Source organism: Aspergillus tubingensis (assembly GCF_013340325.1).
Source record: "Aspergillus tubingensis WU-2223L DNA, scaffold_3, whole genome shotgun sequence".
In the NCBI taxonomy this organism is placed as follows: Eukaryota; Fungi; Ascomycota; class Eurotiomycetes; order Eurotiales; family Aspergillaceae; genus Aspergillus; species Aspergillus tubingensis.
Window position 1 is genome coordinate 3,486,247 of NW_023336277.1, and position 25,956 is coordinate 3,512,202.

General features: G+C 49.5%; 6 protein-coding genes across 6 annotated transcripts; 4 read left to right on the forward strand and 2 right to left on the reverse strand.

Annotated features, from left to right (window-relative positions):
• Positions 1-6,842: 6,842 nt before the first annotated feature.
• AtWU_02288 (putative alpha-1,3-mannosyltransferase) lies at positions 6,843-8,378 on the reverse strand (the record flags this gene model as incomplete). Its single annotated transcript, XM_035497402.1, has 1 exon — positions 6,843-8,378. One exon carries the CDS (start codon positions 8,376-8,378, stop codon positions 6,843-6,845), a length of 1,536 nt encoding a protein of 511 aa, XP_035353295.1.
• Positions 8,379-9,798: 1,420 nt separating this feature from the next.
• AtWU_02289 (HET-domain-containing protein) lies at positions 9,799-12,277 on the forward strand (the record flags this gene model as incomplete). The annotated part of the gene is made up of 2 exons (XM_035497403.1): positions 9,799-10,279; positions 10,365-12,277. 2 exons carry the CDS (start codon positions 9,799-9,801, stop codon positions 12,275-12,277), a joined length of 2,394 nt encoding a protein of 797 aa, XP_035353296.1.
• A 297-nt stretch (positions 12,278-12,574) lies between these two features.
• Positions 12,575-14,977, reverse strand: AtWU_02290 (ankyrin repeat domain; the record flags this gene model as incomplete). Its single annotated transcript, XM_035497404.1, has 1 exon — positions 12,575-14,977. One exon carries the CDS (start codon positions 14,975-14,977, stop codon positions 12,575-12,577), a length of 2,403 nt encoding a protein of 800 aa, XP_035353297.1.
• Positions 14,978-16,139: 1,162 nt separating this feature from the next.
• Positions 16,140-19,720, forward strand: AtWU_02291 (ankyrin repeat-containing protein; the record flags this gene model as incomplete). The annotated part of the gene is made up of 9 exons (XM_035497405.1): positions 16,140-16,278; positions 16,354-18,369; positions 18,420-18,478; positions 18,525-18,566; positions 18,615-18,622; positions 18,694-18,778; positions 18,829-19,102; positions 19,154-19,560; positions 19,616-19,720. 9 exons carry the CDS (start codon positions 16,140-16,142, stop codon positions 19,718-19,720), a joined length of 3,135 nt encoding a protein of 1,044 aa, XP_035353298.1.
• A 733-nt stretch (positions 19,721-20,453) lies between these two features.
• On the forward strand, positions 20,454-23,735 carry AtWU_02292 (putative UDP-glucose,sterol transferase; the record flags this gene model as incomplete). The annotated part of the gene is made up of 6 exons (XM_035497406.1): positions 20,454-20,601; positions 20,679-21,303; positions 21,361-22,365; positions 22,427-23,249; positions 23,303-23,441; positions 23,497-23,735. The coding sequence occupies 6 exons, from the start codon at positions 20,454-20,456 to the stop codon at positions 23,733-23,735; spliced, it is 2,979 nt and encodes a 992-aa protein (XP_035353299.1).
• Positions 23,736-24,317: 582 nt separating this feature from the next.
• AtWU_02293 (annexin) lies at positions 24,318-25,838 on the forward strand (the record flags this gene model as incomplete). Its single annotated transcript, XM_035497407.1, has 1 exon — positions 24,318-25,838. One exon carries the CDS (start codon positions 24,318-24,320, stop codon positions 25,836-25,838), a length of 1,521 nt encoding a protein of 506 aa, XP_035353300.1.
• Positions 25,839-25,956: the final 118 nt, after the last annotated feature.

The following is a 25,956-nucleotide window of genomic DNA, read 5'->3' on the forward strand; positions in this document are numbered from 1 at the left end:
TCTACTGATCTGTTAGCTATACTCTATCCTCATGGGTCACGCTTGGTCACTAACCTATAGGTTTCCGATATATAAAGTGTGTCGCGTAGTTATGTCACTCATTGATCCAGGGTGTCTGTTCGCCAATACCTAGGGAAAACCCTAAAGGAGTTCCAGCCATCCCAGCTGTAATCGGAATAGGCGTGCGCCCGCCACTTTTCCGCATATAGTTCGGTCATCCAAAAAGCTATGCATGTAATGCGGCCTTTTGCAACCTGTTTGTCATTTTCGAGAACAACCATGGCTGAACTTCTATCATTCAGTGTTTTACCCGGGCCCATCATATCATTGGCGCAGAATGTCAAGGCTTCAGACTGACAGCTCTATTGACTGGTAGTCAGACATGACATACCGCATGTATACGGGAGGCTTTGACACACCATCAGGTTCAAAAATAGGTTCTCGCCCACTGGACCCTTGACGAGGGGATCTATAGCTGCTGATGAAAGCGATATAAGCTCACGGTAAATCACAAGGTCATGGACCATGGATAGACAACCGTAGGGAAGATAACATTGTCCCTTCAATTAGGGACGCCACCTGGCATCTTCGATGTAACTCGGTTGTGAAGCCATATTTAGTTAACGTATTAGCTAGATAGCGAGTGCTATCCCCAGATCCAGGGTTATGATAATCTGCATAGACCAAGCTTTGCCCTGCACTGATGCGGAGTAACGCTACCGTGGAGAATCGATGTAATGGTGTGAGTAGCGGTGTGTTGATACTATTCCATTCTGGACGTGTCCCCGCCAGGTACGACAGGATCCCTCTGATAGCTCAGTGATTAAACCCGTCTTTGGCCTCTGCTGAATGTGTCGTGCACACGACATGGAGAAAGACAGTATATGCCTGAAGACGAAGACGAAAATGTGGATGAAGATGGTATATAGTCTGGTCAATTCGAGAGAGGAGACGAGTAGTAAGTTAGCCCAGGCAGCAACATGATGTTGCTTCAAGCAGTTGAACTGTTCTATAGCCCTTTGCATCAATACCACGTTCCACATGGACTTGACTTAAGTAATTCGCATGTGCTGAGGCAATGTTATTGTCCGACTGCTCATCGTCAAGACTAGGCTGCGGTTTCCATACAGCTCTCTGATAGGGAAAGTCATAAACCCTCATACCATTATCCCAACCTACTGATGTGGCAGTACCGCCAAATCAGGAAAGAAGTTGCAGGGATGACAGAACGGTCATGGCAGATGAATCGAGGCAGAGAAATTGAAGATAGGCATTACCGCCATTCATTTATAATGCGCAGTAAATCATCGTCGTCAGTATATTTGACCGCTGCTTGTCATGCACGATCACACCCAATAATGAGCCGAGAAGTGTCTGTGGTATAAGAGAAAAGATCATAATATCCTATATCTTTTTCCTGTAACCCAAAGGGATTTCAAGAGCAATAGATACCTCCTCGTAAGACAGGTTAAGGAAGACCATCGAAGATTGTCCCTAGACGACTAGCACAGACAGTATTCAAGTGAGCCACCGGAAACTTTTTTTCTTCTTGACAAATATTTCTCTGCCAGGGGCACATCCTGCGAAATGGATGTTGTGTAGGATTATCCTATCATGCGGAGGAGATGTAGTAACAACCGCCATGGGATTTTTTGAAGCTTCCGCGTTTATCGACTCCACGAAGGCGAGTAGATGTCTGTCACAGGATCATTAACGGGAATACACGGAGTCACCAGCGAAAGATTCGAGCATTTTTATCTCATAGAGATGGTCTCCGAGGCTCTTATTGTACGCGCATCATGCCGTTGGCGCAGCGAACCTTACTCGGATACCGCCACTGCCGGGGTGCCATGTCTTCTCTTCTATCTTTTTCGAGGATCGTCTTAATGCTCGAGTGTCTCCTCTTACCTCCCTTAGTCCAACGTTTTTTTCGTTGGGCTTGCGTGCGTACTGCAAGTCGTACTCCTCAGGGACTAGTAGGTCTTTGTCTGTCTCCGAAGTTCCTAACACTAGCTTTTTCTCACTATACAGAACGACAATTCGAAATTGATCATCCCTCCCCAGCTGTTAGATCTCTACTTTAGTCAAGTTCCGGGTTGGAAGTTTTGGCAACCAAGCTGCACACCCTTATCACACTTTGAGTGTTTATGTGTTCTAGAGGTATTGATAAAAGACAGAAGCAGTCAGGGGATGATCAGATCTCTGACTGAAAGATCCTTCATCAAAGTAACCTGTCGATAATGATCGTTTCTGTACAACGCTCCAGGATAAGTCGAGGTCCAAATACTTCGTCGTTTGAACGGAGGGGAAGTTCAGACGGAACAGACGAAGGCTGAGCTTTCGCAGCGACTCCTAGCTGTTTATTTCTCCATCTGGTGGATGCAGTTGAATGAGCATGAGACTAGATTTGATTTCTTCAATTTAGGAGAGACAGCCGATCTCAAGGTGCCGAAATCCAGTATATGATTTTATAAAGCTCATCGTCGATCAGCCGTCCGATAAAATGTGTTGTGTTCTTATTTCAATTCCAGTTCCGCATCCTGTGCTGGTATATTCGTAACTATTCGGTGGCACAGTTATGGATGGCTGCATCGCTTGCTTATGACACATTTCGGTCTCAGACATAGTCTGTAGCAGGTTGAAGAGACACGCATTTGGTGAAATATATAATATGTGTCGTAAATATACTCTCTGAGCACGGGGTAATCAAGGATGGATTCAACTTGACGTTTGATATTGCTGTCTACCAAGAGCAGCTTTCCTTTGTTGCGCAAATCGAGATGTCGAAGCATGTTGTGCGCCAAATCTAGTGAAAGTTGACGACCAAGAAAGATTAAGGCCTTGACTGACCCCTTCATTGCTATTTACTTATCTCATGAGAAAGGGAGTGAGAATGATGCTTGCCTGGCCATTGTATCCGGTTGTTGACTATCGGGAAGATTGTCCCATGGCTTGGCTTCGAAAGAGTTAGTAGATGTATGTAACTCATATGACTCGACGAACATGTTACCTATGACCTCAAAATAACCATGAGAACAGTCAAGCTATCAAAGCTGACGAGGTTGTCTAGTTCTCCACATCACCGCAAAAGTTCGCCTGTGTTGCCCGTTGATTCGACCATTTATTGTTGCCACGATCGAGAACGGTGGAAATGGCAAAGTAGCAGGTAGCAGGTATATTTGTTCAGTCGACGTATTATAATAAGGACGGTGTAGGGGGATGCAGTCGCGCGAGAATGACGATAGGTCAGAACCGTAGGAAAGAGTGGATCGGGAAGGTGTCTCGTTCATATTCGCTGAGGTATTCCATATAAAGCAACTTCTCGCTGTCGCAAACAAATAGACTCTGCATTATGCGCGTCAGATATATCGAGATTAGCACGTGGACAGTGAGAAGCATTTCATCTTTTTCCCCCTTGCCGACCTATCACGTAAGTCCGCAAAAGCGCACCACCGGCTCAATCTCCGTTTCAGAGCCATTTCTGGAGGCTTTGACGAGTATTCCGGAGAGATTTAGACACAGTATCGCTGCTCCACGCTAGATATCCATCGGAATTGGCTTGGATCTGCTGCATGGCTAGGGAAAGACGCGCTGCTTGGGTCAACCGGCAAATGTTACCGTAAGTTTGTGTACGTGTCCATGAACTTCCCCATGAGATCTGTTGTGCAATGAGGAAGTAAAGACCCGAATATTAGAGACATTGATGTTGCCTTTCTATCACATAAGCTGGATAGGTGGCCATGCATAAGGATAGGAGGGAGTTGTGATATTTGTTTAGGATGATCTCTTACGAAGAGTGGAATATTGAAGAACAGACCGTCATGGTAACACTCGCCAAATGTAGCTAGGTCCATATGCATGTAGCTACTAGTAACAGACTGGGCCCGGACCTGTGGTCTATCGTGAAGATTTTCACAAAGTGAATCACCCGGTCTCCGTTGCCAGTGAGTCCAAGTCTGTATGTACTGTCGCCGAAAGACGGTCCGGGCACTTGGACTTCGAGCAGAACCCAAGGCCGATTATCCAGATTTTTATTTACCTCAATGCTACTAGCAAAGAGAATAAAATCATTAAGCCTTTCGACAGTCTTCTAGTCTATCCCGGCCCACACTGTGAACGTTAAGGTACTGTTTCCTCAGCACAGTCAAATTGCAGGCGTGATGATACGCTCTGCTGTTTTCTTCCGAGTCGCTTAAGGCGCCAAGTCGATGTAGTAGGTTATGATCGTTTCCTTCCTTCTTCGAATCTAGCTTCTCACTCTCCTCCGGCAACTTCCGTCGCTGTTTTACGCGCTGAAGGTTATCTGGCTGTTGGATTCGGCATCAACCTTGGGCTTTAAAGCCAGCAGTCCTGTGTCTGGAGCGTTCTCGACGTCAAAAAGGAGCATGCGCGGTTCAAGCTTCACGGTCGATGATGAGCGGAAAGTGTGAAACTGAATACAATCGTTTCAAGGGCTAAGAGGATGAACACCTGTTAGAGTCCGTAGCTAACACAATGATTGGTCTCTCTATACTTACATAGCCCCAGGATTTTGCTTTCAGGAGCCGTGCCATGTTTCTATTATAACTTAGCTAGGAGCCATACCGAAATGGAGGGTAGACCTACCCAGGCTACCATTGACCCAGCAATGGCCACAGCCCATATCTGCATAAAGATCTGATTTCTGTACTTTGCTGTCCTGCACTCCGGAAGATGACCAAAGAGTGCAAAGAGGTTGCTTAAGCCGCAGCCGCCATGTAGATCTTGCTTGGTGTACTGACAGGCGACGCCAACCATCTCGAGTCGTACCGGTCTGGAAGCTTGGTTTCACATGTCACCAAGTGCCGAAGGAATAAGGCCATAGAAGTTCTTGTTCAATCCCCCCTTCTTCTCATTGAACAGGAAACACGATATAGGAGTTCCCAGATCATTAGACGTGTCAGTAGAAAGTATATGTTGCAGCAGTGAAATGGTCCGAAGTCTGAACAGCAGAAGCTGCATGTACAACGGCATTTCCCAGAGTGGGCATCTTGACAGGGTTAGAGGGACCTGGTTAAGGACCTCGACGTCAGCAATAAAGTATTGGATTCTAAGACCCTTCCTCTGTTTCCTTTAGGCTGAGGTAGCGGTCTAGAACAAGCACATGCTATGAGCTCTGGACCGAGCAGGGCAATAACCAAATTATCATAGCGACCGAATGACCTGTTTGTCGAACATGATGACTCGCTGCTGCTAGTGAGTATATAGATATACACGGTTCCTGATAGACATAATCTGCTACCCCATTATGACATATTGTCGGAAAGTGCCGGTCTGGACTAGCGTCTGTTGTAGCGGAGCAGACGTGAAGCCAAACCCAGTCACCCAATACATGCGAGATAAATAAAGTGTTGTCGGCGAGATCCATCTTTTTTGAGCAGTCGACGACGGGCAGCGGCAGATGATTATATAACAACCGGCCGTTATAGGGAGAATGATAATATCAGTCATGGCAGATATGATCTCGCATTTGACGACATGAATCCAATCGTTCTTCTCAAACTGCTCGGTACCTTTGTCATGGATCAGCAGATGTACCGCATTGCCGACCGTTTCCAAGCATTGGAAGGATAGTGCACGCGTTCTTCTTGCTTTCAGATCATAGTATAACCCTGACGCCAGCGACGTGTCCGCGACAATATATAACGGCGATCAACGGAATGAGACGGAAGGACTCTTGTGTCTGTTGTGGACCCCAATCTCACTAGTTGTGCGTCGCAACGAGTATCTTAATTCGTTTAATATCGTCAAGGAGTAATTAGACACCGTAAGAGTACAGATGAGAGCTCATGATGGTAGCGAAGAAGAGTCCCACTTGCCTTTACTCCTCTTCGAATTTTCGGAAAGTATTATGAGCTCAAGTGTCTGCTGTTTGTTGCCTTGTGACCCGGATCTTGTCACATATGAAGATTATATAATGCGTGTCTGAAGGATACCGTGCATGGTATCCCTGAGTACTGCTTTATATTGCCCATATATTAAAGTCGTAGACACCGTAAAAGAGGGTAAGTAAGATTGAGGTCCGTCTGAGAGATGTGTCAAGATATTTTTGGTATGACGAGGCTTAGTTGACGACTAAAGTCGGCATTGCAACTGATTTATCTTATGCCGAAAAAGTTAAGTAGGCAGTGCCGAAGAGTAAGTGTTGGCTAAGATTGGCAGATAATAGATATATAACAAGTGATAATTCATAGAGAAATAAATTGTTCAGAGGATACCTTTGGCCACTGAGAAAGAGTCATTTGTGATCCGTATGAGTGGTTAGGAAGAACAGAAAGGGACAGGATGAGGGAGGATTACGGGCTTTATATAGAGCAACAAAAGCATTTAATTACTGAATAAATCTGCAAGGACGGTGACGGGATGTAATTGTTTCAATACAGCTCGCATGGAATTACACTGTGGTGATGCTGGTTATTCACGAAGCGCAAGTCAGCTTCATGCTCTTCTATGAATGTCATGAGTTTTGGGTTATGGAACAGTCAAACTCTTCACATTAATCATTCCATTAACATAGGGAGTCAGATCCTGAACTTCACGCACATAAATTAACTAGCTCAGCTGTTTGATATCAAGCGTAAGATGGGATGAATGACACAATATGTGCTTTCATCACTTAGTCACGCCGGCATAGGGTGTATTATTATTACGAGACGGACTCAGCACTTCTACAGCCAAAAATAACAGCAGACTTTAACAGGTCGATCGTCACGACGACACGGGCAAGAAGGCATGATTTCATACAAACTCAGTGGGTATATCGCTGAATTAAAAACTCCGAGATAGCCTAGTAGGAACGTAAATCTATGAATATATGTATAAGGTCAACTTGTACGCACCAGCGTATCCACCTGCCTTGCGGCAGCAATCGACCTCTGCAGCACATCCAACTCGTCCCTCGTAAGCTCCCTGACTTCACCACCGACCATACAACTATGGTCCTGTTTCCTCGCCCCTTTAACCCACTCTGCATCAATCATCCACTTATCCGGAACCTCATAGACATCCTCCATACCAACCTGTCCCTTATTCTTCAACAAACTCCCATTATACCACAGCAACCGCCCCTTGGCATCCACATGCGCAATCACAAAACTACATACACCGAGTCTTTCCTTATCATCAACATTCTCCCACCCGACGACGCCTCCGTAGTGCTTTGAGAACTCATACTCTGCGCCAGCTAACTCCAATCCCAACCACCAGCTCTCTTTATCTCCGTAAGTGATCTTATACGTAGTTTCCTCGCGCACGTCGTAAGTATTCTGCCAGCAAATATGTAACAGTCCCATAAACGTATCCGGCCTACTTTTGTCGAGCACCACGAGACCCGAGTCTGCTTCTTCGGCGTAATCTTCCGTCCAGACAAGAGAGGCATCCATCTCCTTACTGGGTCGGCGTATCTGATCCCGCCACCACTCGTGACGGCCCTCGAACGCGTGTTTCCAGAGGAGACGATCATGAAAGAGAAGCGCGCCTTTGTTGACGAAGGCATCGTGCTGAAGGAGTGCTTCCGGGGGTTGCAGGAAGACGGCATCAGCATCTGCAAGGATAACTTTCTCGAAAGGGGAAGCCAATGCCGCGAAGGGTTTGATGGCCCAGCCGCCTGTTTCTAGCTTGAGAGTTGTATCGTCGAAGACGGTGAGAATGTTGAGGAAGGTGATGGCGGGACCAGAAGCAGCCAGTGTCAACAGGTGGTCCCGGTTCGTAGGGGAGAGGTCGTCATCCCCTGCGTAGACAACTTGAATAGGTAGAGTAGAGTTGAGGACAGAGCGAAGAGAGGCAATAAGGTGAGCGGCATAACGGAGGGTGTGGTCGCTGGTTGGGATGACAATACCGGCAGAGTCAGGCTCGAAGGAAGCGCGGAGGTCTTGTACTGGGTGACGGGAAGATCTAGATTGGTGGGACTGAGTCTGCTTGGGAGGTTGCAGGAAAGGGTATTGCGCGATGGCGACTTCTTCAATGGCGTTGCGTAAGATGGACTTGGTGGTAGAGTCCTGGGAGGTTTCAACTTGAATGAGCCAGTCGCGAAGAACTCGGTTGCGGCGGCCTAGCTCGCCAAACTTCTCTTTGAAGGGTTTCTGGATGGGATAGTCCGCAAAGTATTGCGATAGATCGGTGATAAGACTAGTATCTATCGTGATAGCCTCAACTGAAGATGACTGGGTCGTGGGCTTCTGTCCCTGCCCGAATCCGAGAACTTTGGTCGTTGTTGATGCTGGCGGAAGCAGCATGAAGATGGAAAGTGCAAATATGACTGCGACGGCTGCGAAGATGATCCGAAAGCCTCGCTGGCTCCGGATACCCGCAAATTGGCTCATATTGTGCGAGAGCAGCTTCCTGGACTCATCCCAAGTCATTGTGCAACGAAGAATTCAACCGAGGGAGCATGGGTAGTGTGCGGGAATAGACCGAGCAAGCTCCGTGCAGAGGATTGCTTCTGCCTGCACGGATGACGTTGGCAGCGGGCAAACATGCAAGGCCGGAACCTGATGGGCCTCGCGTCATGACCCGGGGCGATGACATGTTTTTAAAGTGGTGTTTAAATTAATCCATCAGCGACTAGGAGGGACTTTTAGCCCCGGTGCATACGTGGATCCCAGTTTAGGATCAAGCCGGACGCCGCTAATCGGGGGCCGGGAAATAAGGGGTACATGAGACCACTGGCAAAATCAGAGATCATTGCTAATGAGTTGCAAGTCAAGTGGGTGAACAATGGGCCTAGTAGGGCTGAACCCCTCAAGAGGTCCCCTGAGTTCCGTTGATTGTCGGGTCGGCCGGGCATGGATCGGGGGGTCCAGCCAGGCAGACAGACCCTATCGAGAAGAAGCTAAACATGCTTTTTCCTGGCTAAGCCTCTCTGGGCCCACCGATTTAGTGGAGCTTAACCAATGGTTATCTACATTAGTCGACTTGCAAGGCTCGTTTCGGGCTTCGATTACTCACGTGCCAGGCTCCTTTGGCAACTTTTTCGTAGGCTCGAGAAGATTTCTGCCGATCGCTGCTCAGGCAGATCCAGCGTTCCGGAGTTCCATTCGACTAAGTGGTCCATTAGTATTTAGTATAGTGAATTCCGAGCATTTCCGAAGAAATCGAGCACAGATACGGGGAGGCCTTTAGAGGCGTAGGTCGTATTTAGGCTTTTGTCAAAGTGAAAGCAAACTCTGTTCTGCAAGCCCGGTCGGGATGCTTGCTAGCAGGGATAACAAGGTAAGCACTAAACTACAGGAAATTCTCCGTCAATTGTGCTATTTATGGCACTACTTATCACCCACCATTCCACTATTACGAGAGTCGTCAATAATCTCTGCCACAGTGGCTTGGCAGATATGCTGGGAAAGTCATGCTTGGGTGCAGTTGGACAGGGCACGAAAATGGCGCAGTCACTCGGCGATTTGAAACATTATAGCATAAAGTGTCATGAATATATATGATTATTAATATGTGCAATGCATCACCACTTTATGCACATGTCAATCGATAACGGATGTCTATTTCACACGCAACACAAGATAATTCAACATGTCTGTCTGTCTGCCGAACCCCAGATACACCAAGGTCTAAATCAAAGGCAACAAGCTGCATCAATTCATCTGCTGCCACAGACGCCTGCCACGTGTCTTCCCTGAAGAGTAGATCATTGTCGAAATCGTCTTTCGGAGACTAAATATCGACTTACCCCACCTCTCCTCATCTGGTGCAGAAAGCGAACCTCGTTCACGATGTTTTTCACATCATTCCTCTTAAATAAAGTCAGGTGTCCATTTCCTCCTCTGGAAAATGCCATCCACCCTTTGCAGCAGATGCAAATTTTTATACTTGAGCGCCGAGTCCCTAGCGAGATACGGCTTCACCGAAGTTAATTCAGAAACCAGCGGACCCCACCTGCAATTTCCAGCTGGGCAACATTCCATTCCTATCGAATTCGACTGTCGTGATGACCTCCCCGATTTACCGGCTCTTAGGGCGTCAGGCGAGGCAGGATGCTCGTTCTGCCCAGCGCTCCGGAGATCGCTGCTGAATGGCATTAGCGAACGTCGTCTTCGCAGCTGGTCCCCGGAAGAGCACGATCGTAAATACTCCACAGTCAAGGTGGTTAAGGTTTCACTGATGGCAGAATTCAGAGCCTCGGACAGCGAGAGAAGTAAATTCGCCGCAATCATAATCGAATGGGATCTACTCAGACCAGGACAGGATCGATTTGCGGGCGACATGACTGGGCCCGATGGCCTAATTTATTTCAAGCTACGTGCACATTTGGGTAGGTTATCGTCGCTTTTTCTCTTACCATGGTCTGAAGTATATGGGCTTCCAACTGGGATATCCTGTATGCTAACTGCGATCAGATGACCCTCTTGCACGCTATCTAGGCATAGCATATCCCCATCCCGATCAAGACAGGCTATCCACTGAAAACACAAAGACAATCCGAGGGCATTTGACAGAATGCGACCAGCACCATAATCATGCCTCCAGCATTATCCACCATGGAGAGTCCATAGCCGACAGGTTGCCTCTCCGGCTTATCCAAATCACTCAAGACCAGGAAGGGAAAAAGCTACGCTTAGTGGAAACCAAAGATCTGAATAGTCATGGTTCTAACTGTCAAGATGCCTCGAACGTCCCTAAGTATGCCGCACTCAGCTACCGCTGGGGCTCCGACGAGTTCCTCGCCACAACCCCCAGCAACCTACAAGCGCATTACCAGGATATCCCACTATCGCCATTCTCAGCAGATGACCCCACAGCGACTCTACCGCCTGGTTTCAGAGACGTCGTTGACATATGCTGCGCATTGGGCATTTCATATTTGTGGATTGACAGCCTCTGCATCATCCAGAAAGAAACGAGAACCAAAGAGAAGGGTCTCCTTGAGATCCAACAGGACCAGTCCCGACGCGATTGGGCCTCGGAGTCGACCAAGATGCACAGCATCTACATGTCATCATACCTGACAATATACTTGACTGCCACGGAGACACCCCTTCAGAAAGTCTTTGATCGGCCTGTTTGCGAATCTAAATCTCTGGTTCCCATTACATACTCCATCGACAACCACCCTGGTATCCACGGCTCATTCTTCATCGAACCCTCACCTTACACAGGTGAACTGGACCACCTTTTCTGGAACGCCTACCTAGCCGCCGAAGATGAACTGGACTCGTCCGTATGGAATACCCGCGGCTGGACCCTGCAGGAACGACTCCTATCACCACGAAAACTCTACATCGGGGTAACTGATATGCTCGGTCTAGGCTTAATTACCTGCCCCTCACCAAAAGATTATGGGCGCGATATCGATCTGGCCAAACGGCCCCGACGCCACAAGTCACTAGATAAACTAGAGATCGGCGGAACATCATCGTCGACGGGCGCAGAAGGTCCCGACAAAACCGAATTATACAAAGCCTGGTACAAAATCGTGGAAGACTATACCTGTCGCGATCTCACCGTCCCAAGCGACAAGTTACCAGCGGTTGCCGGCATCGCGCGCACTCATGCTTTGGCTTTGAACGATGAGTACCTTGTCGGATTATGGGTCCAAGATCTGGCCTCTGGACTTCTTTGGGCCACCCGTAACGCGATCAGTCCTGGGATGGATCGGTGGTTTGGGGAAAGAGAACGTCGTCCAATGATCCCAACAAAATATTATCGGGCGCCGACATGGTCGTGGTGTGCCAATGATGGGGCGGTTGAGTTTCTTGCGAGTAATCTCTATAACCCGAGACCGGAAATTGAGGTTCTCGGTCACGATATAATCCCGCAGTATGCGGGAGACAGTTATGGGCAACTGGCAGTCGACCAAGGGGACCGGGGATATGTGAAGCTCAGAGCGAAGATTAGAGCGGCCCGGATGGAGGCTCGCTTTCAGCCAATACCAGAAGGCATGCTGCGGGCTTTCCCTGGACTGAAGAACCTTGATCCCGAGGAGGAAAATAAAAAGTTTCAATTGCGATATGTCCATGTCTCCGACGGTACTAAAGAAAGTCACAGTGAGACTATATTCCTGGATCATGCAGGGTGCTATCTTGAGGAACAGGAAGTCTACCTGATGATCGTATCGAGAGGTGATGGGAAAGTATGGTCGGAGCCTGTTAGTTACGAAGATGGGGTCCAGTCTGCCGGATTGGTACTGCTGAAGTGTCCACATCAGACGAGATTGCAGTTCAAGCGGATTGGCTTCTATGAACATTTTTATGATTTTGGCCTCACCCCGGTCTTCGATGATTGTGAGCCGCAGACTGTCTTTCTGGTGTGACCATGGCAGCCCTTTGCGGGAATTAGAGATGAAGATTGGTAGACTAGATATTATCGTGTAAGACCTCTATGACTAAACTTGTTTCAACAGTTCCTTACAAGCACCTGCTTGCTCCATCAACCCCAAAGTAGCTATCTATGACTTATGTCCTTCTCCGGTGATCCAGATGATGACTGAAGTTTCTACCAATATACATAATTCTCAGGTAACACGAATGGACTACAACGTACCCAACGAACCAATAACCAATGACGTATATCCTTGACAGAGTACTCTTCATGCCTTCGACTAGCTATCTCAGGATATAGACACGTAGTCCAATGCATCTGCAAAGCTTTCATCCGAGCTGGCAGGACTGCCGGGCTCTTGGAGCATATCTTCCTGTCGCGAGTTGACTCGGGAAGGTAAACAAGAGAAAAACCCAGCCTCCATCAGGCTGTCCAGCGACTCATCCACAACTGGTCGCTGATTAATGATAGTCAGAAGCTCATCGAACGCAACCGCCAACTTTTCCGTGAAATCGGGCCGCTGGCGCAGGTGATCAGAGAAATCCCCATGAGTATATCGATTGTCATACTTCGCCCGGAAATGGTCAGTTCCCGCGAGGATGTTAATGGTCTCCAAATCAGCATACAGCGCGACAATCTGCAAAAGATGCGGTCCCTTGAGACGGGGACAAGAAGAGTACTCATGCCAACGATCAAGGATCAGCCGAAGGACATTGTGGCTGTTATAGGTGATTGCAGTCGTAAGAGGGGTCGAGTCATCGGCAGCAGTGGCATTGATATCTGCTCCATATTCCAGCAGGAGCATAGCAAAACTGGGATTGTCGATACGTGCCGCTTGGAGGAGGGCAGTTTTGCCATCTGTTCCAGAGGCATCTACCTCTGCTCCAAAGTCTAAGAGACTCTTGAGCAATACGACACTTCGAGAATTCCGTGCGGCACAGTTGAGGGGGCTCCCTTTTCTCACTCCGGTGAACTTGGCGGTATCGGGATATGCACCGGCTTCCAGGAGAAGACGAACACTGACAGTATGGCCTTGCGCCGCTGCATTTGAAAAGGGACCTGAGAGTTGCACATCCATGATATTGGGGTCAGCTCCCTGACTTAGCAGAGTGACGATCGCTCGAGTGTCCCCTCTTGCCGCTGCCCAAGCTAGTGGAGTCCGGCCCATTGCATCAACAGCGTTGATATCCTCAGGATGTTGAATAATCTCCTCCTCCAGGTTGTTCATGGATATGCCTAGGATAATCTTGTGAGTCTGGGTAAAATTGGAGTTCTCTATGAACTCATCTAAATATCCGCCTTTTGTTATCGTGCGAAGAGCCTTGACGGCATTGTCTGGCAGCCCCCCTTCGAGAAGGAAATGACAAGCTTTGTTTTTCGGGCTATTGTCGCTTGCAGCGATGGGTCTGTAGTCTGGATCTGCGCCAGCATGAATAAGGAACTCACAAGTCTCATATTGTTTTCCGTACAGCGCCCATCGAAGGACGGAATATCCTCGAGTAGTACTGATGTCCCGCGGAGAGGCGAGGCCATGAGTAAAGAGATATTTCAAGCCCTCAATATCCCCGTTGAGAGCAAAGTTCACGCACTGCGCGGTGTCCGGTACTCGTCTCAGCGTATCCAACTGCAACAGTGATCCAACATTAGGCTGATAGCCCACCTGCATTCTAACAATTGTGGACGACCAGAAGCCGATCGGGAACCAGTACTCCAGGCTGACTTGACTTGCTCGTGACTTTTGGCAGGTATCGAGAGTACATCTCGGACTCAAGGCGGGAATTCCAGAGTATCCGACAAAAAGCCGTTCAACAACCTGGTCAAGGAATGCAGGAGTCGCTGACTTCTTCTCACGATGGCATGCGCAAATGCACTTTGGTCCGCAGGTAACGATGAATGGTGCGACTCTCACACCGATACCCTCCGAGCGCGGGGAAGCGGGTAGCACGGTGGGTTTAGATATCCCTGGCAGCCTTTGACGAGGTTGAGATGCAATGTACGACGAGCCCACCTGGATGGTTTGGCTTTCACTGACTTGAAGGGCCTGCTCGCGAAGCATCTCTTCTACCCTTGCTATGCGCTCGTTAACTGCCACAAGAGCGCCGCTAAAATGGTTTTGCAACGCAACCTGTTGCTGCTGCATTGAATGTGCTGCTATTGTAGAAAACGACTCGATTTCCAGACGGATTTTCATCATATCATGCCTAGCATTCGAGGTCAGCTTCGGCGATAACCCACAATGTAAGACAATCCCATGTGAGGACACTGACGAGTTTGAAGCCCCGAGCATGATATTTAAGCTGCTCTTGATCGTTCGAAGATCATCTTGCAGCACCTGTAACTTGGTCTGCTCCTCCTTCCTCCAGGAAAGAACCAAAGATATGGGCACTCGCCCCGCACGACAGACAGCAGTGAGTTTGAAAACAATAGCCTTCAGCTCATTCAGCTTGGTATATGCCTGCTTCAAGAGGTGGGGAATGGAGGATAGTTCCTTCTCTAGGAAGGTCTGCCGCTTTTTCACCACAAAGGCAACTTCCAGGAGGACTACTTCCAGATCAGCAACCTCATTGTTGACAGCGTGCAGCCGACCAGGCAGACTCTTGTACAATGACCGTAGTTCCGACAACTTGGAACAGACTTCAGCGGCTAATGTTGCGATCGCAATAACGCTGGAACTGATCGATAGTGGATCCATGGTTGGCAGCCGACCGAAGGATGAGCCGCCAGGGGAGTGAGCAGAGGCCGCAGACATTCCGGGAGAAGATTCTAGCATTGGATCCCATGGCATTAGTGGTAGAGAACAAAAGTACCGTTCATCTGATGTTTACTGGTAGCGGAGTTCATTATTTCCGCTCTAGCAGATTGGGTTCGAATCCGAACTTGGCCGGTCTCAGGCGGCTCGACAATCCAATCGTCCAACTCCAGTCGGGTAATATTGAGTAACGTAAATGTACCACCAACGCTAGCTGGGCTTGGGTTGCTAAGGCATCTCTATTATGAGCAGCAAGGGGCTGCGCTTTTTCTGGTAGATTCTGCTCAACTGAGAGGCTGTGGTGGCAGACTGCTGTAGCAGTCCTGATAGCACTTATCGTCCTCCGTCCTTTCGGATCACATTATGAGAAGCGAAGTGGTAGCATTTTAGGTTCAGAGAATGAATTACAGTATTTGTGTTTGGGAAGCCTCACACTTCTAGGTTTGTTCCGGATTAAGCTTCAGTCAAACGCGGATATTCGCGCCATTCTCGTAGACTGGCTAGCAGTACACGAGCCTTGGCTACACGGCCACTCCAGTCAAGATCTCCCACCTGCCCGCAGTCACCTCGACTACAGGTTATCGGCTGATCCCGTGAATAGCGCGATGGTCGGCTACTCTTCTCGGTGCCTGTCTCTCTGACAGCTACTGTTCTGTATGTTGTATGCCATCTGGTGCCGAGAATACCACAACCACGGAGATGAAGTGTGTGTTCCTCCTCGGCTTCCTCCGAAAGTTATATCACCAACATTCCAAAAAGTATCAAGCCAAAATAGCGCAAAGGATGTTAGGGTACTGACCTACCTTTTATGAAGCAATCAGGCAAGCTACGTAAAGATCCGCGAAGACAACAAAAAGGATGCGGTTCGAAAAGCCAAGAGAGGTTATGTAGGACAAGGCTTTGGCCTACAAGAGTATCGCTGCTTTATTCTCTTTTAACTTTCTTTCCTTTGTTACCCCCTTTCTTACAACAGTTTGTTGTCTCCTACCTTCGGGCGCCTGTACTTCGGTCTGCCCCTCAGTTGTGAGACTCCCGTACAACATATCGCAACTCTTTCTTACTGTCCATCTTCCAATACTTGTGTGATTCCGCCTAAATTTTCAACATGAGGTTCGGTCGAAATATTCACCTCCATCAAGTCCCAGAATGGGCGGAGCATCATGTTCCATACAATCGGCTCAAGAGACTGCTGAAGATCGCTGTTGAGAAAGCTACAGAGGAGCAAACTCGTCCCGACTTCTCAGGTTCGTTACTTGAAAGAAACCCAAAATTATGATGATTACGTGTCTTAACTCTATACATGTCTTACCTTTCAATAGATGCGCAATCATGTCTAGACCTGAGCATCGCGGGTCATCTTCGGTTTCGCAAAGAGCAAGAAAGCTATCTTCGAAAGCAAGCAGAGGAGATACAGAGCCATTACTGCATAAGCTTTTGCAATTTCGATATAACTACGGCGTACAAGCTCTCCCAGCTTGACATTGAAATCCTTTGCCAATCGCTTTCTAGGTTTTCTAAGGAAGTTTCTCAACTGCAGCGGTACCAACAATTGGACGTTGAAGCGGTTTCTCGTATCCACACAAAGATTGACAAATATCTGGGTAGGGAGAAAACCCGATCTGCTGGACGAAATGATCTGGACAAATTCAAGGAACAAAATCCATCGAGGAAAGCTCTGACTCGGAATCTTGGATTATGGATTGCTCATCTACAGGAGGCACTTTCAGATCCCAGCAGCAGGCCGGTCTACCCACAATCCCCACTTTATGAGGCACTACGGCAGGATCAACCTTCAATCGTGGTTTCTATGGTAGATGAGTCCTTACAGCAGAGCAAATCATCAGCGAAACTATTTCTCTTCCATCTGCTGGAGCTGGCGGTATATGAACTGCGACCCGATACTGTCTACACTTTGCTATTTGATGTGCTGCCTCAGAACGATATTCCCATTCAGGCTACATTATTAAATCGCTTGTTCACGGTTCTGGGTTTCCGGAAGATGCAACTATCGGCGCCGTATTCCTGTGTACTCTTTTGTAAAATCCGAGATCTGCTCTGCCAGGTGATTGGGGAGCTAGGACCCAGATCAGAGGAGGTTCTGCTCTCGGAAGATACTCTCGGGCGCTTCCCTCTGCACTATGCTGCTTCATACGGTCTTTTGTGGGAGTGCGTGGCAATATTCAATGTCGCTAAAAGCTGGGACAAGGCTTCCAAATGGTGCCTGATTATGCATACTGACAAACGAGACTGTTCACCTTTTGAGGATGCGGCTGTTGGCAACCACCGAGACGCCGTTTCATCTGTTCTGGTTTACTTGGAAAAAGTCCTGCACGCATCCGATAAGGATGACGGAATAGCACCATTGTTCAGTCGAACACTATTTACTGCGTTGCACTACGAGTATGGGGATCTGATTGCGGTCATCTCTCAGGCATGCTCTCGCTTCTGTCGGACGCCCAGGAACTGTGAAGGAGCCAGCCCACTGCATGTCGCCGCGCGTACCGGAAGGGCGGATCGCGTCAAACAACTATTAGAAACCGTATGCGTCTCTGAGCTCAACTCGGTGGAGCCAATCTACGGTTGGACTCCGCTAGTTGTCGCCTGTGTCGAAGGTCACCAGAGTGTCGTCGCTGTGCTTCTCGAGCATGGAGCCGACCGGGACATCAAAGACCACCGCGGTTGGACAGCACAGGAGCATGCCGCTTTTCGGGGACATCTTGCTTTGGCGAAGGGAATGACAGGGCCATCCAAGTGGGAGTCCGGTACCGATGTGCTAACTACCGCATCATTGGCGCAGCAGGATGACAATGTCAAGGCTCTACATCAACGGCCGCAACTGGTGGTTTACCTTGGCAGCTTGCAGGATGGAAAGCAGGTGAACCCATTTGAATTTCGAACACCATCACTGAAAACAAAGGCCACGAGCAATGACCTTGCACTGAAATTCTCTTCTCCTGGGGATGACTCTTCCCGTCAAATTAACATGTCCTTTCTCGGTGACACAGCTAACGAATCATTGATCTTCGAGCTTCCAACCACGGGCGAGGCAGAACTGCGCCTAGAACTCCTCGATTTAGGCGATGGTCATGACGGCCAAGCAGAGTTGCTTGGTGGTGGTACAGCGCTGCTGATAGACAATCTCAATTCCTTTGGTGAGAACCGGGAAAGTCTGGTGCGCGAGAGAACTATTCCCATTCTCGAGAGGGGGTCATTCCAGGCTATAGCTACGGTGACCTTCACATTTCTTATAATCAAGCCATTTCAGCATCCCAGTATTCCCTCTGTGAGAGAATGCTTTCTCCGTCATGACGATTTTTGTCTCGTAGGACATCGAGGTAAGCATGCAGGCTGAGGTGTATTTGCGATCGCCGCTGACAATGTACAGGCTTCGGACAAAATGTTGCCGGGCATGACTATTTACAGTTGGGAGAGAACACAGTCGAGGTGAGTGTCAGTTTATCCAACTAGACTATATGCTCATTTTTTCCAGTCATTCCTATCAGCTGCCAGTCTGGGGGCTTCCTTTGTCGAGGTAATGTTGAACTTCCGTATTCTAAGTTACTGGTCTAACGTGTTATAGTTTGGTATGTCATTTGTTGTCTATCGTTTTCTATCGTGTACATCATGTACTAAAATACTCCAGATGCTCAATTGACCAGGGACCTTGTACCTGTTGCATATCACGACTTTTCCTTGAGCGAGTCTGGGACTGACGTCCCAGTGCATGATGTGACTTTAGATCAGGTTAGCAGTATTACTTCTACGCACTACTCAAAATGGATCTAACTTTCTAGTTCCTGCATGCGAGCAAGATACAATCCCCAATGGGCTATCCAACATCCATCAAGGGAAGCAGGCACCACCATAAGAATCCACGCTCCCGGTCTCTTACCAGGGGCCACGAGCAAGGAGCGCAACAAATGCAAGAGAGGATGAGACACACCGTAGACTACATGAGCAAGGGTTTCAAGCCCAACACCCGAGGCCACGTTATCCAGGACTCGTTTGCGACCATCGAAGAGCTACTAACCCAGCTTCCGGAGAACCTTGGTTTCAACGTCGAGATCAGTGAGTCGTCCCCGTATCTGATCTCGGAGAACATTACTGACAATGATTCAGAGTACCCCCGAATCCACGAAGCCACCGAAGCAGGAGTAGCCCCAGTAGCGATCGAAATCAACATATTCGTGGATAAAATCCTCGAGAAAGTATTCACCCTGGGGAACAGCAGAAACATTATCTTGTCCTCATTCACCCCCGAGATCTGCATTCTCTTGGCATTCAAACAGCAAACCTATCCAGTCATGTACATCACCAACGCCGGAAAGCCCCCAGTCACAGACAGAGAGAAGCGAGCCGGTAGCCTGCAAGCTGCAGTGCGATTCGCCCAGCAGTGGGGCCTCAATGGAATTGTTCTGGCCTCCGAGACTTTGATCATATGCCCTCGGCTGATCGGATACGTCCAGCGGTCGGGGCTCGTGTGTGGCTCGTATGGACCACTCAATAACATCCCGGAGAGTGCACAAGTGAGTCATTCATCCCGAGGAGTAACTCGGAAATGTACTAACTCTACCTACGTAGCTCCAATTCGATGCTGGCATCAATATTCTGATGGCCGACCGGGTCGGGCTTATTGCTAAAGCACTGGAGGACCGGGATGGCGATGATCGGCGATTGAAGAACTAGCGGTTGCTCCGATCGGGTGCATAGATGGTGGCGACATAGATTATCAAGAGTTTAAAGATCTTACAAAATGATTCCAAATCTACATATTTTGTATTTTCCATCATTCTAAATGCACTTGGTATTTCCGTGGAATCTAAAGAGTGTGTGGGAATGCCGGATTCCCACTGTGGGAAATTCGCCGTTTCGGACCGCGGCGGATGAGGGTGGAGGGGCCCGTCGATCATCAGCGATAAGGTGGTGATCCCAGGGGAGAGTGAAGTTATGGCTTAGTGGAAGATCTCTAAGCAGTAGCATGGTTTTAGTCAGTCGTGGCTAATCCGAATAGCCTCGGAATGGGCAGACTACTCAGTGTACGTTGAGCAAAAAGGACGAGCCCCAGAAAAGACGCAAGAGCCTAGCCTAGGCCAATTTCCTGGGAGGGACAAAGGCAGCTTGTACCCTGAAAAGGGCAGCTCCACTGGTTCACCCATGCGATCATCCGTGGGTCTCCCTCATTGCTCTGCCATGAAGCATTTCGGACTATGGCGTCACCAGCCGGGCCTCCGCCAGGGTTCCTTTTGACATCAACTGTCCACACTTTTTGCTCGGCTGTGTTTTTTGCTTGTGGCTGTTCTTTCTTTCCGCAATCATTTAGTTCTAGTTCCTCATTGATTGTTCTTGAACACATCAACGAAAGTCTCAACTTTTCCTATTGGCCGCACATGGTCGACTCCGTCTATCTCTGCTAGCAGAGATGCCGCATCAAGATGGCCCAACGGCCGACGACTGGCCGGACGAGCAACAAATCGCCCAACAAACCACCAACAGCGCCGGCCATGGGCGGACTCCCCGGCGTGCGCATTACCATGAGAGGGGACTCAACACTGGAGTCCGGGTAATGGGTGCGCACATTCTCTATCCCTCTAAATTTCACACTTCCCTTACAATCCCAGCTACTAACTATCATGGTTTCTACTAGACAATGGCCGCCTGGACATCAAGATCCGCGAACGCAAACCCTGGGTATCAAAAATCATCAAACACCTCCAACAGCAACCCGAACCCCTCCGCGAAGAGCGCAAACCATCTGTCTGCCTCATCGAAGACGGAAAACCCCCCTGCGCCCTAAAACTCAACATCGTCATCCAAGTCGTCGGCTCCCGCGGCGACGTTCAACCCTTCCTTGCGCTGGGCAAAGTCCTCAAATCCCACGGTCATCGCGTTCGTCTCGCCACACATCTCGCCTTTCGTGAATCGATTGAGCATGCGGGTCTCGAGTTCTTCGATATCGGCGGTGATCCGGCCGAGTTGATGGCGTTTATGGTGCGGAACCCAGGCTTGATGCCGCATATGAGTACCTTGCGTAGTGGGGCTATCCCGCGCCGGAGACGCGAAATGAAGGCCATCTTCTCGGGTTGTTGGCGCTCGTGCTATGAGACGGGCGATGGGACTGGGATGCATCATATTCCGGACGATCCGTGGAGTGCGACGGCGGATTATCGTACGATGCCGTTCGTGGCGGATGCTATCATTGCGAATCCACCGACTTTTGTGCATTTGAGCTGTGCTGAGAAGTTGGGTATTCCGTTGAATATGATGTTTACGTGCGTATCCCCTTTCAAAATCCAAGATGATTCAATGAGCTGATCAAAAGGGTGTAGAATGCCCTGGTCGGCAACACAGTCTTTCCCTCATCCGCTGGCGACTATCCGCACAAAGAACACGAAGCCCTCCGCCGCTAATTTTGCTTCGTATGCTATTGTCGAGATCCTCATGTGGGAGGGCCTGGGAGATTTGATCAATTCTTTCCGAAAGCGCGATCTCGGGCTGGACCCGTTAGACGCTATTCGGGCACCGAGTATCGCGCACCGATTGCGCATCCCATACACTTATCTCTGGTCACCTGCCCTCCTCCCCAAACCTGGAGACTGGGGAGACAATATAGACATTACCGGCTTCTCATTCCTGTCTACCGCCTCAGACTACACACCCCCCGACGATCTGGCCAACTTCCTTGAATCCGGCCCTCCTCCTATCTACGTCGGCTTTGGCTCCATCGTCGTAGACAACCCGGGCTCACTAACGAAGAAAGTCTTCCAAGCCATCCGCGAAAGCGGGCAACGGGCGGTCGTCTCCAAAGGATGGGGTAACCTCGGAGCAGACGAAGACGAAATCCCAGAGAACATCTTCATGATCGACAAATGTCCACACGACTGGCTCTTCCAGCACGTGTCCTGTGTTATTCATCACGGTGGAGCGGGTACCACAGCCGCCGGGCTAGTACTGGGTCGTCCGACCATCATTATCCCGTTTTTCGGCGATCAGCCGTTCTGGGGCTCGATCGTGGCTCGCGCTGGCGCTGGCCCACTGCCTATCCCGCATAAGCAGTTAACGGCGGAAAAGCTCACGAAAGCGATTAAACAGGCGCTTGAGCCAGAGACGTTAGAGAAGGCGAAAGAAATTGGGAGAGATATGCGTAAGGAGCGGGGGGTGCAAAATGCCGCTGCTAGCTTTTATCAACATCTAGATGTGCAGACTATGCGGTGCTCTATCTGTCCAAATCGGCCGGCTGTTTGGTGGGTGAAGCATTCGCATATCAAGCTGAGCACATTTGCTGCGGCGGTGTTGGTGGAGACTGGTTTGATCAGTCCGCGGAATGTTGTCCTGTATGTTCTGTGTAGTTTATCTCTTGTGCATCCGGGGCATGTGGCTAACGGAGGAATTCAGATATCGTTCACGCGAATACGACACCAATCGAGATCCTAGGGGACCATTGTCAGCCGGTGCGGAGGTTCTCTATGGTATCGTCTCGGGTTTCGTCACCAGCATCGCGGAGGCGCCTAGCGGAATGCGAGGCATATTTTCGACAACCCATGAACGTCGACTCCATCACAAACATGATTGGAAGAAAGAGCTTCGTCCTTCCTATCTCGATAAATCGTCCTTCCACCGGCACCGCCGTGGGCGAACAGAGACGTCTCTCGATTCGGGTGTCGGGGCTGATGTGATCCCGAATGGTGACAACCAACGTTCAGTAACAGCGGATCAGAACCAATATGAGAATAGTGAACGCGAGCAACCCTCCTTCAACGAGAACTCTCGAGGTTCAATCGAATCCGACGAAGCCTATCACTCCGCTGGGGAAGATATAAACCGAGATCAAGCCATTCCCGACCGACAGCAAATTGGAGACGGAGCCACCAACAGCCCCAGCGGTGATGAATCCTCCAGCCCGCACACAAGCAGCTCTGACACCGAGACGTTCGACACAACGGATGATGATATCGGCGCGGAGCTTGATCTCGAGCGAACCATTACTCGTTTGCGAACGAGGGAAATGTCTCATACAAAGGAGATCCTAGCTGAGACGTCGTACCATAGCGCCCGTGCGACAAAGCATATTGCGAACTGGCTCATTAAATTGCCTACGGATGTGACTTTGAGTCTGACGAAGGGGTTTCATAATGCCCCCAAACTGTATCATGATACCTTAGTGGAGGATTCGCCACGAGTGCTTGGAGTGAGGAGTGGGTTCCGCGCTGCTGGGACGGTATGTTCTCTGGATTCCCGAGAGAGATGAGATGAGGTTGCTGATGAGTATAGGAATTCACGCATGGATTCTACAACGGCATTACCGGACTTGTCACACAGCCTGTGGTCGGGATAGAAAAGTCTGGTGCAAAGGGATTGCTGACAGGTATTGGGAAGGGCGTAGGTGGTGTCTTTCTCAAACCCACTGCTGGTGAGTTACTCCTCGACAAAACCGGCGATGTCAGAGCTAACTGAAACCTACTTAGGCCTCTGGGGTTTGGCAGGCTACCCACTAGAAGGGATGCACAAGAGTCTTCGCAACTCGCTCTCGAAGAGCAAGACGAAGGATATTCTAGCTTCGCGTATGCAGCAGGGTATTGAGGAGATGTGTGCGGCTACAACGCAAGAACGATCCGCGGTGATCCAGAAGTGGCACGAGTTGCAGAGGGCGGGGCTGGGACATATGAGTGAGCGCGAGCATGAGCATGGGCATCATGGTTCGTAGGCAGATATACCCGATGTATTATTACTGTGATTTTTTCCGTCTGATGTAAATTCAAGTCAATGGTGTATAGCTATGTAAAACAAATGTATACTAGGTGTCGATAACTGATAACGGTTCTTCGCGATATGTGATTGATAAGATAGAAGACTTTCGGATCATTTCTGTACAGCAAGGCTCGTTCTTCCGAAATTAAGTAGCATCCTGCATGCTCTCAGCCTCACTAGCCACAGAAATCTCACCTCGCATCGAACTGTCAGGCATCTGACTTTCCCGATCAGGAAATTACCACTGTCCGTACTTGGGGCCTTCCAAGGCAAATATTCACTCCGCTCAGCCACTTCACCCCCACTTGAACCGTTCCTTCGTGAACTCTGCCCCTCGGGTCAGCCCAATCAAACCATTCACTTGGTCCCTTAGTGGCTGTGCCGTCGCTCTTCATTTCCGTCCCTGTGGCTGCGCCCGTCTGTAAGCTTTAGCAGTCAGATACTTAACGTCGCACACCCCCACTTCCTCAATCTCACTTCATCGTCATCATTAACCACTGTTTCCATCCTCAATCTACCTTCCTTTGAAAGAGGAACCATGTCGTATCAGCAATCTTACGGACAGGGTCCGCCGCAGGGCTATAATCAATATCCCCCTGCAGGACAGTACCCGCCGCCGCAGGGACAGTATGGCCAGCACCAACAATATCCACAATATCCCCCGCAGGGTCCAGGCCCCTACCAGCAAGGTCCAAGCTCTCATCAGCCGCCTCAACAGCACGGTTCATACCCACCTCCAATGGCCGGCCATCATCCACAGCAAACACAATCACCATACCCTCCTCAGCAGCAACACCCACCACAGGGTGCCTCTCCATACCCACCTCCCATGAGCGGGCAACACCCCCAGCAGCCTGGTCCATATCCTTCTTACCCACCATCACAGCAAGGCATGGGATACTCGCACCAAGGCCCTCCAGTCCAGCAGGGCTACCCACAAGGGCATCCTCCTCAGCCAGGCTACCCGAATGCGCCGCAACAGCAATACCAATCCTTCCCTCCGGGTCCTCCGGGCCAACAGCCACCACCGATGATGGCGCCTCCAGGAGCAGGTGGTCCCTACCCCAACTATCCCCCACAACAAGGCCCAATGCCCTCCCGTCCCTCCCCCGGCTATGACCCTTCCTTCCTCCCCCCAGGGACAGCATCCAACGAAGCCGAAGCTCTCCGCAAAGCCATGAAGGGCTTCGGAACGGACGAGAAAACGCTCATTCGCGTCCTGACTAGCACCACCGATCCCAACCGAATGGCGCTTATCCGCCACACCTACGAAAAGATGCACAACCGATCCCTAACTAAGGACCTGAAATCTGAGACCTCGGGATCGTTCGAGACCATCCTCGTTTCGCTCGCCACAGGTCCATTGGAATCAGATATCACGTACCTCCACGACGCGATGAGCGGGTTGGGCACGAACGAAAAGGGATTGAACGATGTTCTTCTAGGACGGAGCAATGCCGATCTGCATGCAATTCAGCGCGCCTACCGGGACAAATACCACAAGTCGCTTCTCGATGACATCAAGGGAGAACTGAGCGGGAAGACCGAGCGTTTCTTCGAGATGCTGCTCAACGCGAGACGCCCCGAACCGGGATCTCCCTTTGATCCGCGCGGCGTTGACACCGACGTGAGGGAACTTCATCGTGTGACCGCTGGAAAGGTGGGAACAGACGAGGTCGCTCTTTTCGGTATCTTCATGAACTCATCCGATGAGAGGTTGAATGTGTTGGCTGGGGAGTTCGAGAGAATGTATCATGTCCCTCTTGAGAAGGTCATTCGAAGTGAGTTTTCGGGGCATTTGGAGGATGCGCTGGTTACGATGTTGCGGGTAGCGAGGGATCCGATCTCATTCCATGGTGCAACTTTGAAGGAGTGTTTCTTCGGGTCCAATGGGGCTAATGAGAAGAGGCTGGTGTATTGGACTGTCAGATTGCATTGGAATCCGGAGTATTTCGCGAGGGTCAAGGGAACGATGGGAGGGAATATGCGCTCGTTGGTGAAGAGTTATGTTTCGGGTGGGGATTTTGAGGATGCGATGATGGCGGTTTGCTCTCATTAATGATAATCTCTATTTTTAATGGTTTATGTTTAACGGTGGCTTTCTTATTACTAATGGGATGATCATGAATATTTACTTCGATGTTCTGGTGGTGTCTTTTAGTACCAGGCTTGGTTGA